Source organism: Typopeltis vanoorti, chromosome 14, assembly GCF_054136105.1.
Source record: "Typopeltis vanoorti isolate ZY-2024b chromosome 14, IOZ_Tvanoo_1.0, whole genome shotgun sequence".
Taxonomy (NCBI): Eukaryota; Metazoa; Arthropoda; class Arachnida; order Uropygi; family Thelyphonidae; genus Typopeltis; species Typopeltis vanoorti.
The window spans coordinates 67,767,599-67,782,906 of NC_143562.1; the positions used below are offsets into that span (position 1 = coordinate 67,767,599).

Sequence of the window (15,308 nt, forward strand, 5' to 3'; positions counted from 1 at the left end):
ACATAATAACAATAATAACCTCGTACTCTAAACTATTAAACCAAAGCCAAGAATCAATCTATCAGAAAACTGAAACGTATAATCTGTTACATTAAAATGAATGTAAAGAAAGGAAAAAAAACACATTTTAACACGAGTATATAAACCATACGTTTCTGCTCGTGCACGTTTTTCTTGAAGTAGTCTTGTATTATTTTTTAAAAACTTTTCTTTCTGCATTTTTTGATAATTCTAACTCCCAAATTCAACCGTAGAAGTCACCCTTTCAGACAATCATATATCAGTTAGGTAAAATTCTCTTATAGCGAAAGTTTTAAAATCGTTGGTAGTCATGAACTCGACTATCGGTGAAAACTAAGGGTGGAATCAGCTGCTCACCGATTTTCAAAAAAAGAAGGGAATATAGAGTACAGTCTAGTAGTTTTGAGGACTAAAATATGGTTCTCTGAACTTACCTATTGTACTTAGCATTAACAACTAACAATCAGGTGTCACTAGAGAGAGATTTTTCTTCAAGGAAGACTTTTTTTTTTTCTTGCAGGGCTGGACAGATGTTTATGTACAGACTGACGAGACCATGGCTTTGGAATGCATTCATGTGGAATTGCTTGCTTGCTGGAAGGAAATATGAAAAGACTTTGGGCGTGTTACATGATTTTACCATGCAGGTAAGCATCTCGCGCTGGACTTATGAATAGAAATTGGGCAATTCATAGAATTAAATATACCGGTTTAAAACAGCACTCCTTCCTGCCAGACCAACCAAAAGAGACTGTGCATTTCTACCATTAAAGGGGGTAGAGAATTCGAATTTCAGCTTGCCAGGTGAGGTCTTTCAGGGAAGATCTAAACGCATCCAGAAATATCTGTGCTGTAGTAGAATGGGAATATTTAGCCCATTTAGAGAAGTGACAATATTCACTCTGCAAAATTGATGTTTTGAGTTTACAATACGTACATGCAATTGACTTTTTTTTAAATGCCATTATGCTAAAATAAGAAAACTTGCTAACTCGCAAAAGTTAAAGCAATTTTTTAAAGTACACGTTATTGAGTTCGGGCTCAAAATCAACTTGTGTTAAAGGTACTTTGAGGATCTAAATTGCGCACTGTAGTCCCATAAATTGACCACCCTTCTTGTTAAGGAACACTAAAAGACGACTTATTCAAATAACAGCTCATTCTATTGAAACGAAATTCATATTATTTTAAAAGATGTCTTTATGCAATAATTGGAAATATGCTTTTTAAGCCAATTTTTGTTCGTATTTTTAGGTGATTAAAGAAAAGAAAAAAGCTCTGCTAGAGAAAATAAAAGCCGGAGAAAAGATCTCTGACAACATTATTGACACGCAGATTGGTTTTATAAAAAAGAGACAAGCATTTCTAGATCTCCTTCTGGAAAGTCACGTGCGCAATGGAGACCTCACTGAAGAAGACATAAGGGAGGAAGTGGACACATTTATGTTTGAAGTAAGTTAAATCTAGAGTAGCGTTCTTGCCTTGTACTTTAAGCCTTTCTTTAAAAAATGACTTCAACAACCTTCACAAAATATCGCAATAACTTCAAGGTCATCATTTTTTGTTTCAGTTGCCCATATTGGAACATTCCGTACTGCCAATATATGAGAAATATATATTTATATATTTTTTATCTTCTTTTTATCGAGACTAAAGTGATGTGTGCTTTAGGGTCACGACACCACCGCTATGGGTATCAGTTGGGTTCTTTACAATATTGGACTTCTACCTGAGATACAGAAGAAAGTACAAGAGGAACTGGATGATATCTTTGGAGATGACAACGAAAGATCTATAACTTCCGATGACTTGAAACAAATGAAGTATCTGGAATGCGTCCTGAAGGTATGGTGTCTATTTTTTTGCTACTATTTTACTTAACTAATAAACTAAGTCTAAATATTTCTGCTATTGTAAGAGTAAATATTAAAAGGTAGAAAAATATGACAAGAAATAGGTCAAGTATGTTAATTATATTACAAGAAAGAATTAACATTTTATATCTGTAATTAACAGTATTAAGGATTCCAAAAGTGAGTTAATTTTCAAAATTTAAAGATAAATTTCAAAGTTTCAAGATAACCCATTAAGCAGTGAACAACATATAGAAGAAAATTGGAAGATTTTTAAAACAAATATAACTGAAATATCAACAGAAGTATTAGGGGTAAAGAAAGAATAATAAAATCAAGAAGATGATAATTGGAACGAATACAAAGAAATAAGAAATAAAGTTAATCAAAAGAAAATAGAAAGCAAAAATCAAGTTTAGGAATCACATACAAAAAACTTGAACATGATTTCTATGGAATACAGAAACAAATGTGGAGATTTATTAATACAAAAAAAGAAGGAAGCAGCAGAATATATCCCAATATTAAAAGTAGAAATAGCGGAATTAGAAAATTATTTTAAAATCCTTTATAACCAAGCAGTTGAAACAAAAGTAGAACTAGGTAAACAAACAAATCAAGAAGAAGAAATCAACAGAAACGAAAATTGAAATAACAGAAACTGAAAATGCAATTCAAAATTTGAAAAATAGAAAATCACCAAGTCTAGATAATATCAATAATGAATTATTAAAAAATAGTAAATAAATTATAATTCAGAGTTTAAATATATTATACAACCAAATAATAAATACAAAACAGATTTCGGTGGAATCGAAAAAAAGTATAACAATATTTAAATATTGTTATAATTTTTATTTAAATAAATTTTTTCCCTTTTATAAAACAAATATTTAAAAAAGGAGATAAAAACTCCAGAAAATTATAGATGATAAATGCATTAAATACCTCATTAAAAGTCTTAACAAGAATCCTAAACAATAAAGAAAATGAATCTATTAGATGAACAACAAGGTTTCAGAGAAGATAGATCATGAACAGATGCAATACTCATAATCAGACAATTGATAGCGAAAACAATAGAATACAATAAGAAACTATTTGTATGCTTTGTAGACCTGGAAAAAGCATTTGGAAGGATATTAATTCAAGATGTAATAGAAATATTGCAGAGAAGAAAAGTATCAGAAAACATAACACAAATAATTAAAGAAATATATGATAATAATAGCTGTATAATAAAAACGCAAGGAAAATAATTAAAGAGATACAAATTAGTAATAGTATTAGAAAAGGAGACTCTTTAAGTCCAACTATATTCAACATAATAATGGATGAAATAATACAAAAAGTTAATAAAATACAGGAGTGGAAATAAATAATAGAATAATAAGAATCATGTGTTATGCGGATGATGTACTATTAACTGCTGAAAATGAAACTCGGCACAAATATTACTACATGCATTTAATAAAGCAGCAAAATTATATAATATGAAGATATCAAAAACGAAAACAATATATGACAATATATGACAATATCACAAGAACAACAAAGATGAAAATTAGAATTGGAAGGTACTATTATAAACAAGACAAATGTTAAGCACAGGTGAAATGAACATATTAAGAAATATAGTAAATAACACTAGATTAGATAAAATAAAAAAAATGCAGATACAAGAAAACAAGCAACAAATAATTAGGTATCAATTCGAAGAATAAAATGGATTGAACACGTGGAAAGAAGAAGTGAAGATAGAATAATAAAAGACGTCTACAGTTGGAAACTAAAGCATAAGAGAAGAACAGGAAAATCTAGAAAAACACTAAAAGATACTATTAAAGTGAGATAAGTCTTGATCGCAACAGATATACATATAATGCTTGAAGAAGAAGAAGAAGAAGAAGTTAATTTTCACGTGATATGTTCATTGGAATTATTACCATTAATAATATCATATACAAAATCTTATTTTCTTTAAATCATGAGACAAGATACCTGTTCAAAAGACATATTTTGGTGATTACACCACATTTTCTTATTATTCAGTTCTATAAAACATAATAGTTCCCTGAAATAATAGTTCCCGACAAGTTTCGTAAATCGTAGGATTTACATCTTCAGGGGTAAATAGTATAACTTAAAGTTTAAACAAGAGAATTAATAAATACAAATCATAACCGTCTGGCTATTCATAAAACTCCAATAACAGAATGCAGATATAAAACGTTATTGACGTTGAACAATACTGGGCGATGTCACGTGTTCTTGTTCTCGTTCATACAGTCCGAGCTCAGATTGAGGTAGATTTTTTATTTGAGCTGACCACACTTGATGGACAATTAAACCTTGATTTTTATTGCATTGGGTTGGGTTTTTTAGCATATGAGCAGCTTCTTTAAATTTTCTTATATAACTGTTGTTTTCTATGTATGACTTCGTCGTTTTTTGCCAGAGTACATCGTGTCCAGTGGAAGTGGTATGGAAAGCAAGACCCGTTTTTTGTTCTCTTTTGTATTGTACGTCTTTTTGGTGTTCAGCCATGCGTATTTCTCCAGATCTTCCTGTCTGTCCTACGTAGCAAATCCAGCAAGAGCAATGGATTTTGTAGACTCCTGGTTTTTTAAGAGGATGATGAGGTGGTTTTGGTGGATGTAGGAATCTTGAGATTTTCTCCATAGGAAGGAAGGCTACTTTTATGTTGTGTTTGTTCATTAATTTGGCTAGCTTGTCTGTAACATTTTTGATATAAGGAAGCGAGATTGCATTTTTGTAATCCTGTTTTATTGTGTTGTTAGCTGGAGGCATTTTAAACATTCTCTTGATGGTTTTTCTTTCATATCCATTCTGTTGGAGGATTTGTGTTAAGTATTTTAGTTCTTCATTACATCTTTCTTGTGTGCTGGAGATATTGTATGCTCTGCCTCGACGAGTTAATTAAGCTTATGTTTTGTGAAGGATGGTGGTGTGAGGTTGCATTTAGAAATCGTCCAGTGTTTGTAGGCTTCCTATATACTGAGAAGGAGAGTTTACTTTCTTCATTAACTTCTAATAGAATATCCAGGAAAGGAAGTTTTTTTATTTTTTTCTTGTTCTAAAGTGAATTTTATGGTGTTGTGCAAATTGTTGAGATATTCTTTGAAATTGATAAGTTCATCTGTTGTTCCACTGAATATGATGAAAATATCGTCCACATAGCGTAGCCATATTTTTGGTTATTTATGGTAATTCTTAAGAGCATTGTTTTCAAATTTTTGCATAAATAGGTTTGCTAATACCGGTGATAATACCTTTGCTAATACCGGAGATATTGTATGCTCTGTCTCGAAGAGACAGAGCATACAATATCTCCAGCACACAAGAAAGATGTAATGAAGAACTAAAATGCTTAACACAAATCCTCCAACAGAATGGAAAAATTTGAAAACAATGCTCTTAAGAATTATATATATTAACGTTATATATCTGCATTCTGTTATTTGAGTTTATGAATAGCCAGACGATTATGATTTGTATTTATTAAATCTCTTGTTTAAACTTTAAGTTATACTAGTTACCCCCTGAAGATGTAAATCCTACGATTTACGAAACTTGTCGGGAACTATTATTTTAGTGTTTTATAGAACTGAATAATAAAAAAATGTGGTGTAATCACCGAAATATGTCTTTTGAACCAATTAGCCACAGAAGTTTACGCCTGCAAGATACCGGTTAGTAGATGCGCAGGCCAAAATTGTGAATTTCGTTACGTAATATTGAAAAAGGTCAGTCTAACTCCGTATAGATGGCACCACTTGCAATGAAAACATCATGCAGCGAAAAGGAGTTCTTTAATGTGAAAATATAACTATACTTTAAACATGCATTCTGATGTATTTTTAACTTACCCAATAATTACTGTTTTATTGCACAGGAATCTCAAAGATTATATCCTTCGGTGCCTGTTATCGCACGGCAGCTTTGTGAAGATGCAAAGATAGGTGAGCAATGTTTTATTAACAGTTGCTATTTTTCACGAAGTAGTGATACTGGAAAGGAGATTAGTTTTACATATATTTATTTCTCGTGTGTGTGTGGTATAAATTTCCAAAGAAAATATATAATTTTTTCAGCTGGGTACAGTGTACCAAAGGGTACCAACTGCATGCTGCTTATCTTCGCTCTGCATCGCGACAAAGAAGTGTTTAAAAATCCAGAGATCTTCGATCCGGATCGATTTCTTCCTGAAAAATGTGTAGGACGCAATCCATATGCGTACGTTCCATTTTCTGCTGGGCCAAGAAACTGCATTGGTAAGTAATCCTCTCACTTCAAGTTTAGAACTTCCTGGGATCTTTTTGTTTGTGTACCAGCACTATAACGTAACAGGAAAAATCTTGAAGACCTCTTAGAATGTGTTAATGGATTGATTTGTTCTGTAGCCACCCATCCCCTCAACTATCCGTTCTACAGGAATTTTCTGTATTAGTAATCGCTTTATAAGTCACGCGTTTCACTAGAGTTTACACTTTAAGCTTGAAAATAAAGCAAAATTAACTCGTTATTGTGTTTCTTGATTATAAGGAAATTCGTTAATTTTTGGCATAGTTAGCATTTAAAAATATCCAGGGTCATTTACGGAATTTAACTCTTATTGTCTTATTTCATTAAATGGGCAACCGTGCTATGAATTATCTTGGAGTATTAACGCTATCCAATATATTCAAACAGGTCAAATTATTAAAATTTCTAAGTTCGGATCACTTATACTCTACGTTTTCTACCCATTCCTTCTACAAGGAAGGATATTATTATTATTATGATTATTACGGGCAACTCCAAGGAATCGACAGACTCATCTACGGAGGCCCTAACATCATGTCAAGAACAACTATTCGACATTCATACAGTATCTATCATACCTCGCCTTGAACTCATTCACAGTCATGGCACCCACAACAGACTCTGGCAGCTTATTCCACTCATTTACCACTCTAAAAGTAAAAAACCTAGCTCTAACACCCTTGTCAACCACATTTTTGCGCAGCTTCCATGTATGGCCCATAGTCCTCCCACCACCAGCCCTATTCTCAAAAATATCGTCTGGATTAATATTATAGAAACCCTTCAGTAATTTGAATGTCTCAATCATACACCCCTTTTCTGCCTATCAACCAATTTTTGCAACCCACAAATCTTCAGTCTGTCCTCATAAGGTTCATTCCACAGACCTGCCACCATCTTGGTCACTCGTCTCTGGATCCTCTCCACCTCCTCCCCATCAAGAAGAAACCCTGGCGCCCATATCTGGGCACAGTAGTCCAGATGGGGTCTTATCAAGGCTCGATATAGAGGAACAATAACTTGTTTGTCTCCGCTTCTTAAAGTATTTTTCAGTAACCAAGTGATTTGATGAGCTGTTTTAGCCACTTTTGCAATGTTCCCCCTAAACTTCAACTCCCTATCCACCAACACTCCCAAATCCCTGGCCTCATCCATCTCCTGGAGTGTGGTTCCCCCAGTGTGATATACTGCTGCTAATATTTTCATTCCAAAATGCATAACCTTACACTTTTCCACATTAAATTGACATCCATTTTCCTTAGAACAGTCCTCAAAACTACCCAAATTATCCTGCAAACTATTGACATCCTGTGCACTCACAAGTGGTCAACCCAACATTCGATCATCAGCAAACAAGCGAACACTTTCTCTCAGATCCTTTCCTATATCGTTAATTAATAAATTGAAAAGTAGTGGTTACAGAACAGAATCCTGCGGCACACCACTAGTCACAAGTCTTTTGGACTCCACTCCTGAATAAACACTCTCTAGTATCTCTCCATCAACCATCCTCCTATCCATCTCACCAACGCTATATCCAACCCCATCTGCTCTAGTTTACTGATTAGAGTTCCATGTGGTATCCTGTCAAAGGCCTTGGCAAGGTCCAGTAGAATCACTGTAAACCCATTACCCTTATCCAGTTCAGCCGTCACTGTGTTATAAAACGTGAGCAAATTACTGAAGCATGATCTACCCTTCACAAAACCATGTTGTCCCCCATACAGTATCCCATTTTCGTCTATCCAATCCTGTATTCTTCTCTTGACTAGTTTCTCCAAGACCTTGACAACGATTCCTGATATGCTAATCAGTCGGTAATTTACAACAGGTGTCTTGGAACCTCCTTTATGCAGTGGAACTATTTTCCCCTCTTTCCATCCCTCGGGACTAACCCAGACCCGAGACTCAGATTAAAGAAAATGGTCAAGGGTACTGACAATTCTTTAGCTGCTTCACGTACGAGACGAGCTGGTATACCATCCAATCCCACAGATGTATTGACATTGAGGTTTTGTAATAGACTACTCACCTCCACCTCATTCACCACAATTCCCGTATAAGCTTTTGGTTCATTCATTTCTGCAATGCATCACCTGGATGATATACTCTTGCAAAGTGCTCGCTCAGTCATTCAACTATATCAACTGATTCGGTTACCTCCCTACCATCGGCATTCTTTAAAATCATTCTACCATATACATTTTTTTCTTTTACTTGCAACATATCGAAATAACTGTTTAGGATTGTCTTTAGTCTGCAGGGCCAATGTTCTTTTGTAATCTTCTTTGCTTTTGTTACCACACTCATTACCCTTCTGGCCTGGGCTTTATACTGTTCATATGTCTGCCGGTCACCTTTCTCCTTAAATTCCCTCCATAGTTGTTTCTTTTTTTACATTTCAAGCTTAATGGTGTTATTCATCCATTTAACTCCTACTTGATTTATTATTCGAACTCTAGGTATACAGTCAGCCATTGCTTCATGCAAACTCTTCTTAACCGCCTCCCATGCGCTATCAACATCCATCCCTTGCAGTTTTACATGCCATGGCACTGTTCCAATCAATCTCCTAATCTTGTCATAATTACCAGCCCGATAATTCCACATGTACCCTGTCTCAAATTCTTAGATGTAATTACTAGGTCAAACACTCTCTGACCCCTAGTATTTTCCATTACATGCTGTCGCAGATAGTTATCCCTTAATAACCGCATAAAATCCAATTTCTTCCTCCCGTGTGTCCTCTCCTCTTTACAATCAATGCTACCATAGTTGAAATCTCCCATAATAATTATCCTCCTTCCACTCATTTCTTCTATTTGCTTATGCATACTATCTTGTATTCATTTTCGTCAGACACTTGTTTTAAATCCTGTCAATTGTTATCTTCCTTTTTTTTTTTTTTAGATAATCCAAGATTCTGCACCATAAAGAACTACGGGGGAGTACTATTGAACTATAAAATTTCACTTTGAATTCTTTGGAAAGATGCGTATTTTTTCCATTTTGTAAGCTGGTCAGAGTAGACTACCCTAGATTTATTCCGTGCTTGATCTCTTCTTCATAAGAAAGCGTGAAGGTTAATACCTACCTGTGATCAACGTGACTACATAACTGAATATTTTCACCTTTTCCTCTTCATTTCATTCCACACCTAAGTTAAGTTCGTCTCCATTTCTTATTATTGGCCTTGTTTTGGTTTTACTAACATTTATCTACGTTGCAATAACCCTTGCTGTTTTCAATTATATATTTTAAGTCTCCTTATTATCCGAAAATTATCCGCAAGTATATCATCTGCATACTTTATGTGATGTAAATCTTGGCCAATCATAATCATTTCCAGGTTTTCTTAGAGAGCTCTTTTACCTCCAGCAATGATTAAACAACTGTGGTTAAAGTGGGCATCCTTGCATGTCACCTCTCTCAATTGGTATTTCAGAGGTTTCGACTGCTCCAAATTTTATTGTTGCCACAGTATTTTGTACCACTGGAAGACGATATTGAGTATTTTTTTCTCTTTTAGTTTGTTTTAAAATTTTAAATAATTTATTTCTGCTTATGGAATGTTATTATATTATTAGCATAATGTTATTTTCACAAGTCACCAACTTTTTCATAAGTGGGTTTACACAAAAGCACTAAATCAAACAGTAGTTGACTGTTACTGATTTCATTGTTTTAATCATCACATGATTTACATTTCTTGTCTTTCTATAGGTCAGAAGTTTGCTATGATGGAAGAGAAGACAGTTGTTGCTAACATTCTCCGTCATTACAACCTTCATTCTCTTGACCAAAGAGACCAAATGCATGTTCTCATGGAACTAATCTTACGTAATAATACACCATTGAGAGTTCAATTCCAGGAACGAATCAGGTGACTCCTACAGAACAAGAATTGATGAGCTGTCCTCCTACAGAAATATACTTATAATTTTGTGTATAAATTATTGATAATTTTCAGCGTCAAACTGAACTAAAACATCTAGTTCTCTCCTTTTGTTTGTTTCAATATTTAAAGTATATTGTAATTACTTTATACTTGAGTGATTTCTGAATCTCATGTTGTAAAGTTTAAATAAATAGAAATTACTTTAGTAAAAAGTAAATATACTTCAGTAAAATAAATCGTTTTGACAAAATATTTTTATAGGGTATTTTTTGGATTATATTTTTGACATCGTCTCATGACCAAGATAATGAAGATCATGGGATGGCCTAATGTTTTTAAATGTCTCATCACTGAAAGAATTCCTTCTGTGCTATATAATATCGGATAGTACACCTAAGCCTAAAAGCGTAGAAGAAGTTTCCAGGAAAAGTTTGTATGTCCCATTATTTTGTAAAATCTTTTTATTTATTTTTCACATAATCCGTAAACTTCTTCTACAGACCAAACAAGAATCTTGTTTAAGACACCAGGGCTCTAATCAACAGGTCAGTGATCCCACCTAGAGACAATCATAAACATACATGCTCACGGCAAAATTTCAACCCATAGACAGTTGGCTGGAGAGAGAGATTCTAACAGCTTGGCTAATTGTTACAGGGATCAAATAAAGTGCAAGATATTAAATTATACAAGAACAACACAAATCAGAGAACGGAACAAAAATACCAATTTATTGGTGAATATATCCATCAGAGCTTACATTGACTTACGCGAAGATATAAAATTCGAATCAGGCAATTCTTTCAGATGTTTTTTTTTTTTTAAATTAAGTCCATTGTGACTAGTAAGAAAATATTCCAGCAGGATTCTTCTTGGAGCTTTTTTCGAAGATTCACCCTTAATCTAATTGTGTATGTTTCTTCACAAATGAATAATCACATCAAATGATTATAAGCATGTTTAAGAAACTTTACCACTCACTCAGATATTAATGAAATACTGGCTACCACAAAGGAAATAACGAATGGCGACTTTATACCAGGCTTTAAGTGCACCACGTCACGTTCTCATTTATGGAACATTTTCAAAGCTATACAGAGTCTAGCTAATGTCAACTCCAGATGTCCTTCGAAACGCAGCCATTGATAAGTACAAAACTGTGCAGTTAATTTTAAGTTCAACCAATGACAAGCAAGGTTACATTAAAATGCTTATAGGTGGATATACCTACTGATCAAATATGAAGACTGCTTTAAAAATCTTGAAAAATAAGTTGGATCATCCTTCCGTCACTCTTCCAAATGGTGTTGCAATAATGATAGACTTCTATACTTGTTCGTTCGGAAAGATTCTCAGTTTGAAGAAACGAAAAGCAAACATTGCAACACTTGGTTTAAAGCTGCAATGAAAGCGAATCTGATTATTAAATAAGACATCACTGTAACTTGCTTTCTTTAAGTAACAAATTCCTTTATGTATATTATATAGCCCAAATATTTCCAGTTACTGCTTACGACAAATCCAATCGGAGCGATACATTCTTCTACGGTGTCTTTTAACAAGAAGGATTCCACTGAAAAGATGTTCGTGTTCCTCCCCCCCCTCCCCCGCTCCCACTCCAGTAGTATAATATGATTGCCCCACCTCAATCAACAGCACGTGTTATGTTTTGGAGATAAGCAGAAAGTTTTATTCTTTCTTTTGTGCTCATTCTCTGTCTCAAATATGGACCATGGCACGGACAGTCTCGAAGTTGTCGCAATATTTAGATCATTGCTTCCGACCTTCCAACCGAAACTCATGGTTTGAACAAAATCGCAGACATCATATTAACTATGTTAAAAAGGGGGAACTAAGGCGGCTCTTGTTTGGTCTTCAGTTTAAATCGGCGTTTATCATACACTAGGTAATAATTTCTCATCAGTTATTTGACAAGGTGTAGAATATATTTGTATTTAGAATTCTAATTCATAGAATTATTTTTTTTATTCTCGATTTTTTTTAATAAAATATTTTATCAAAACAGATACAGTAATCTCAGACAAAACTCAGTTTGAAATACACTGTGTATGGCAGTCTTAAATCTCTGCGTAAAGATCCTTTCGATATCAGCAGAAATTCAATTGTTGAATATTCATTATCAGCACGTTGCACGTTCCTTTGTATGCAATTCTCATAGGCGTTGATTCCAGTAATTTTTAGCTTAATTTCCTCTTTTTAAAGTGGATTCGGATTGGTTTAGCTGGGCGAAGAATAAGTTCTGCTACCACCTGAACCTGATCCCGCTGATCTAGGGAATGCAGACGGAAATTCCTTAAGACGTTGGCAATAACTGTTTTTTCTTCCATCATTGCATATCTTTGACCTGTTTAACGAAAAACAAAAAAAAAGTATTAGTTTTAAAGAAAAGCTAGCAGTTGACTGGAGTTATGAAAAGAAAGAAACAAGGCAAAACCCAAAATATTTATTAAGGAATGCAAGATTATTATCACCTAGAAATTATGCAAGAATGAGGATTCTAAAGAATTACCAAAAGCAAGTCGGTTGTTCATGTGAGCAACTTCCATTTCTTGCAGAACTGCTTAGAAAGAATTATTCTTTCCTTATTCAGATCTGCTTAAATGGAAGCTTAACACAGACGAAGAATTTAATATAATTTTGGTTTCGTCAAGGAAGAGACCCCTTAAAAGTATAGTCATTTGCATTTTATAGATATCATAAGTGCCTTCTGTACACAAAAGCACAAATACTTCACATTTCTACTTCACATGTTTTCCAAGATTTCCAGTTCTTTTCCTGTATGTAATAAGAAAATGACAAGTTATTAAATTTTCGATAGAACCTCTCCAAGTCCCGGCTCCTGCTAACTTGAGTTGCCCATGATTGGTCTCTCATTTTACATCGAGTATTAATACTGAATATCGTATTTTAGAAGGTCATGGTTTAGAAACTTGCTCACTTTCTATAACAATGTTATCACTGAGCTAGACAATGAGAATGGATACACTATGATACTGTTGGGTTTTGCTAAGGCCTCATGACAGAATACAGCATGAAAGAATGTTTCATAAACTGGCGAATATGTGATTGTATTATAAAATATTAGCGTGGATAAGAGGACGACTGACTGACAGATATCAATAAGTGGTATACGGGGGGATGTGAGTTTCAAGATTTAAGGTAACCAGTGGTATTGACAGGCAACATATAGCTATTTGCTGATGATGCAAAGATAGGTAGGGCAGGGCAAAGATAAGCCTCCTGATTTCCGTTGTGATTCTGATATATTGGAGAGAGCGCAAATGAAAGTGTTAAAATGATATCAGGATTATGGAATACTGATTATGAAGACATGTAGGCAATTTGTACACTGCAGACACTAGCCTAGCAAACAGGAGAAAGAGGGGTGATATGATTGAGACTTACAAACTTCTGAAACGGTCATATAGGATTTCAGTTGATGGAATTTTTCATTTTATGGAGAACGGCGAAAGGATAAGAGGGCATCCTTGGATGCTGAGAAGAATGCGTCTAAGGAGGGGTTTTTCCTCTCAGAGTGGTGGATGATTGAAATGGATTGCCATTGCATGTGTGTGTGTGTGTGTAAGCAATCTGAATGATTATGATAGCTAGTATGGGTGGTATGTGGCCTCCTCCAATGACTCCCTAGAGGTCTCTATTAATAATAATATCAATTTATGTACAGGATTTCAGAATTATTAAAAATCCTTACAAAGCAGGATCGGTTGTCCTTTTTCGTCTTAAATGTCGTTGTAAAATTGAGTCATTAGTTCTAAACTAACAGAAATATATGATTAGTTGCAATTGAAGACTTCATACCTATACAGTTTCTAGGGCCTGCAGAGAAGGGCACAAAAGCGTAAGGATGGCGACCTGCGGCATTTTCAGGAAAAAATCGACTCGGATCGAACACTTCAGGATTAGGGAATACTTCCGGATTACGATGAAGTGCATAAATGAAGATGAAACAGCTGGTTCCGCGAGGAATGGTGTACTCGTCTAGAAATATATTTCTATATTTAGCAAATAACTCAAGTACACGTTCTGTTAATCGATATATCTGAAGGATTAGTTAGAAAAATGTATTTTAAAAGTTTTAAACATTCATACATTAAATCTCCAGAGGAAGACAAGATGAAGATATCCACTGGATTTCAGTGATAAAAATCTTCCTATATGGGATAGCAGAGATTTCAGATTTTTTTTTGGAACGTCAAATCCCATAAACGTCCTTCATTTGACAATCCATATACCAAAACGTAGAACAGACAACATTATTATTCTACACTTTCTATCAGTGTAAACTATTTAATAATAATGGAGATGACACTGGTCTTCACAATCCTCCGATTAGTTGATGTAAATTACATGGTCTCACAAGAAGGGCTCAGCCTCTACTTTACCGATATAGTTCTTTATTACCCAAGGATTATCCCGATACTCTGTAAGCATACCAGGACAATCTGTAAACAATACTGTTTTTCATCAGCCACGGTCGATTTTAATCTAGGATTTTTTTTCAAGCTGTAACTGCAGATGAAAAAAGGACAATCTGACCACAGAATAGTTTGAATATTTGTACCCAATACTAGAAATGAAAGAGGCAAAAATTAGCCTGTTTTGTTGATAAAAAGAAATATAGCCATTAGTAAAAAACCTTGAATTCAAGCTTATTAAAGAAAAAAAAGAAAAAAAACGTGTATATGGAGAATACTGGAGATTTAAGAAAACGTTTAATTGACTTCATCATAACAAAGCAAAGATTCGGAAACCATGCGAAATACTAAATTTCTTCCTATAGCAGAGCTGACAGAAATCACATAAAAGTGCAATCTCAATTTCAAAGGAAATTGTCTAAATTTCGAGTTTTACATATCTAGTATTGAAATCAGGATTATGTTAGAACTTAAGAAAGACACCCAATACAGAATCTTAAAGATATATGAAGCTTTAACCGAAATAAGATATTTATTCCATTACACACATTCCTGAAAGCAAGAAAAGATTCATAAAAGCAGATGTTTGGAGCAGTACGCTTTATGCCAATGGTGCGAACTTTGTGAACACAAAACGGTAGATGAATAAAAGCATTTCGGTTGGAGAGAAGAGCTGAAAATTAATGGTATGTATAAAGAGATTGCTGAGAAACTACTTTGACAAATGAAAGAAGACAGAAGTATCATTAAGAG

At 34.1% G+C, this 15,308-nt stretch overlaps 2 protein-coding genes across 2 annotated transcripts in view; one reads left to right on the plus strand and one right to left on the minus strand.

Moving 5' to 3' along the window:
- LOC150099565 (cytochrome P450 4C1-like) overlaps nt 1-10,351 on the plus strand; it is a 38,358-nt gene extending 28,007 nt beyond the window's left edge. The window contains exons 6-11 of the mRNA XM_090404495.1: nt 542-668; nt 1,276-1,473; nt 1,693-1,866; nt 5,791-5,857; nt 5,990-6,169; nt 9,924-10,351. Coding sequence (XP_090260621.1) covers nt 542-668; nt 1,276-1,473; nt 1,693-1,866; nt 5,791-5,857; nt 5,990-6,169; nt 9,924-10,087 — 910 coding nt within the window. The 3' untranslated portion in view covers nt 10,088-10,351. The remainder of the gene's footprint in view (nt 1-541; nt 669-1,275; nt 1,474-1,692; nt 1,867-5,790; nt 5,858-5,989; nt 6,170-9,923) is intronic.
- Nucleotides 10,352-12,065: 1,714 nt separating this feature from the next.
- LOC150099566 (uncharacterized) overlaps nt 12,066-15,308 on the minus strand; it is a 37,078-nt gene continuing 33,835 nt past the window's right edge. Inside the window, exons 21-22 of the mRNA XM_090403460.1 lie at nt 13,939-14,118; nt 12,066-12,463 (exon numbers count right to left, since the gene is read on the minus strand). Of these exons, the coding sequence (XP_090259586.1) occupies nt 12,297-12,463; nt 13,939-14,118 (347 nt within the window). The 3' untranslated portion in view covers nt 12,066-12,296. The remainder of the gene's footprint in view (nt 12,464-13,938; nt 14,119-15,308) is intronic.